The sequence below is a fragment of the Limulus polyphemus genome, unplaced genomic scaffold (genome assembly GCF_000517525.1).
Source record: "Limulus polyphemus unplaced genomic scaffold, Limulus_polyphemus-2.1.2 Scaffold1101, whole genome shotgun sequence".
In the NCBI taxonomy this organism is placed as follows: Eukaryota; Metazoa; Arthropoda; class Merostomata; order Xiphosura; family Limulidae; genus Limulus; species Limulus polyphemus.
Genome location: NW_013666711.1, coordinates 15,588 through 18,011, shown reverse-complemented (window position 1 = coordinate 18,011; position 2,424 = coordinate 15,588). Strand labels below are relative to the sequence as shown.

General features: G+C 35.1%; 1 protein-coding gene across 1 annotated transcript in view; it reads right to left on the bottom strand.

Annotated features, from left to right (window-relative positions):
* Positions 1–250: 250 nt before the first annotated feature.
* The window catches only part of LOC111083026, a 4,854-nt gene continuing 2,680 nt past the window's right edge, over positions 251–2,424 (bottom strand). The window contains exon 2 of the mRNA XM_022389287.1: positions 251–648. Coding sequence (XP_022244995.1) covers positions 388–648 — 261 coding nt within the window. The 3' untranslated portion in view covers positions 251–387. The remainder of the gene's footprint in view (positions 649–2,424) is intronic.

The following is a 2,424-nucleotide window of genomic DNA, read 5'->3' as shown; positions in this document are numbered from 1 at the left end:
AAACGTAACACTTACTTTAAAGATAATCGTTATTAAAGATATTTAACAAATCTTTTTATTCAGTGGAAATATCATCTTCATTCAAAAGTAGCTTGTTCTTTAGATATTTTATTATAACATTTAAATATATACACATAGGTAATTTAACTTTCAATAAAGCACGAAAGCTTAATAAGAATTAAGCTCCGTCAATAAGATTTTATATTAATTTTTTAAGCGAAATACTTTAGGGTAGCCAAAAAATTACACAGTAATACTTTTAGAAACCTAAATATATGCTAAGAGTACATTTAAATTTTTGCTACACAATTTATCTCACACATTAGACGTCTTGAATATCACGAAAACTTAAACAATTTTAGTGAAAGTTGCGAGTTTTTATGCAGATTACTGAAAAAATTCCACAATCTTGTAAACTGTTTCCGTATCTCCAGAACGGGAAAGTTGTGACGTGCCACTGCAGCGGTAAACGCCATAATCATCAATTAAAACGTCTTTGATGCGAAGAAAGGAACTATCTTGTAAGTCTCTGACGTTGTAGCGATAGTTGTCAATATCGATATGACGAATAGAACATCTGGGACATTCATAAGAAGGTGAATTGTGAGCGTAGGGATAAGGCCCTTCAATCTTCTCCCAAACTACGTTCTAGAATGAAAGAAGGAAAAACGAATATCAAAAAGGCAAAGAATCATTACTTAAAATGATAGAAAAACTATTTTGATTAATTTGTTATTACTGTCAACAGATATGTTGCATATTTTTATTTATATCACCTAATGGTGAAGAAAAGTCGACTGCTAAATTAGGCTTCAAAGTCAAGTAACGAATGTGAATAATTCAACGTTAAGAGAGTTTCAAGGATTGTGGGATACCGCACTAAGATTTTTGTCTGAGTGAAATTGTGGTGTCATTTAAATTATACCACACTTTGTTTGGTGTAGTTGTATTACCCATATCTGCTCCAACAGCTAGCGGCAATCTTTTAATACAGAACATAGAAACTGGGCAGTCTAGATAAAGCTCCAACTATATGATTTATTTTCGTATGAATAAATATTTTATTTATTTTTTCACCCATGTCCGTTTCTCTTCATTTTCTGTCAGTATTCAGCTTAGCCTCTTCTTAATATTTCCTGAATTTGCTTCGCATAGCAGATGATTAATACTTTTCTGTTGGAAATCAGCCATCTAAAATAAACCTTGCTACGCTGGGAAATATCATACAAGATACAAACTTTTCACAGAACCAGAGGACACCACCACTGCTTTTAGTGTCACAGAAAGACACTTTATTACACAATTACGAGAGTAATACAATGTTCTTACGTAATAATAATTAAACTATCTAAACGAATCATCTTCTTTCGTAGATAAATGTTAATATATCAAAAGAGAAAGTGATTACAATGCTATTTCTCAATTTCTAAATACATTTAATCTTATCCTTGGCGGAGGGTGGGGTGTGAGCGCATGTTGATGCTAGTTAGGAACTTTGTCATAAGAAATAAGTTTAATGAAAAACATTGTTATACAACACTTTTATTTGTTTGTTTTAGTGCAAAGCAATACAATAGGCTCTCTGTGCTCTGTCCACCATCATTAATCGAATCCCACCTTTTATTTTTGTAATTCCATAAACCTACTGCTGATTATATTTTATGTACGAGTTTAATTTTGGTAGTCAACTAATGTCAAATGAAATTTTATTGGCTGTAGCACTGGTGTGTCCTAGAATCCTGAAAAGGTCTTCTGTTACATTTCTTGACTACAAAGATATTATAACTGCTGTCCATTTTCTACTAAAGAATACTTGACAATAGTTTCTAGGATTTTTTTATTTGGGGGCATAAGGGGGCAAAGTGTTAGTTTGGGGAAGGAAAAAATAACACTTTTACGTCAGTGGGAATCGAAATGTAGAGAAGTTTAAAATTTTAAAATATTTTATCTCAGATGGGGGTTGCTGATGGAGCAGATCTCTCCAGTGGGGATCCGCTCCCCCATGTAATCCTGGTGGACCTGTATGTGTGTGTTTTTTATAAGAAAGCCACATCGGGCTATCTGCTGTGTCCACCGAGGGGACTCGAAATCCTGAGTTCAGCATTGTAAGTCCATACACTTGTCTATGTCCCACCGGGGAACCCTGGTGGACCCACTCCTGACGGATGATTTGTCCGATCTAATTGGACAGTATATATTTACATTGTTACGACAGCGGAAATCTTGCGACGCTGGGAGCATGCGCGCTGGGGTTTCTCGAAGGATCATGAATTTGCCCGCCAGCTCGAGTGTGATCTAGATGCCCTCTTTTTTAGTATATATAAGCCTGGCAAAGAAACCCAGAGGCAGATAGATAAATGAGTCAAACAAACAGTCGGCCCCGTAAGTAAAGTGTGTGAATCACTGTGCTTTATAGCGTGTGTT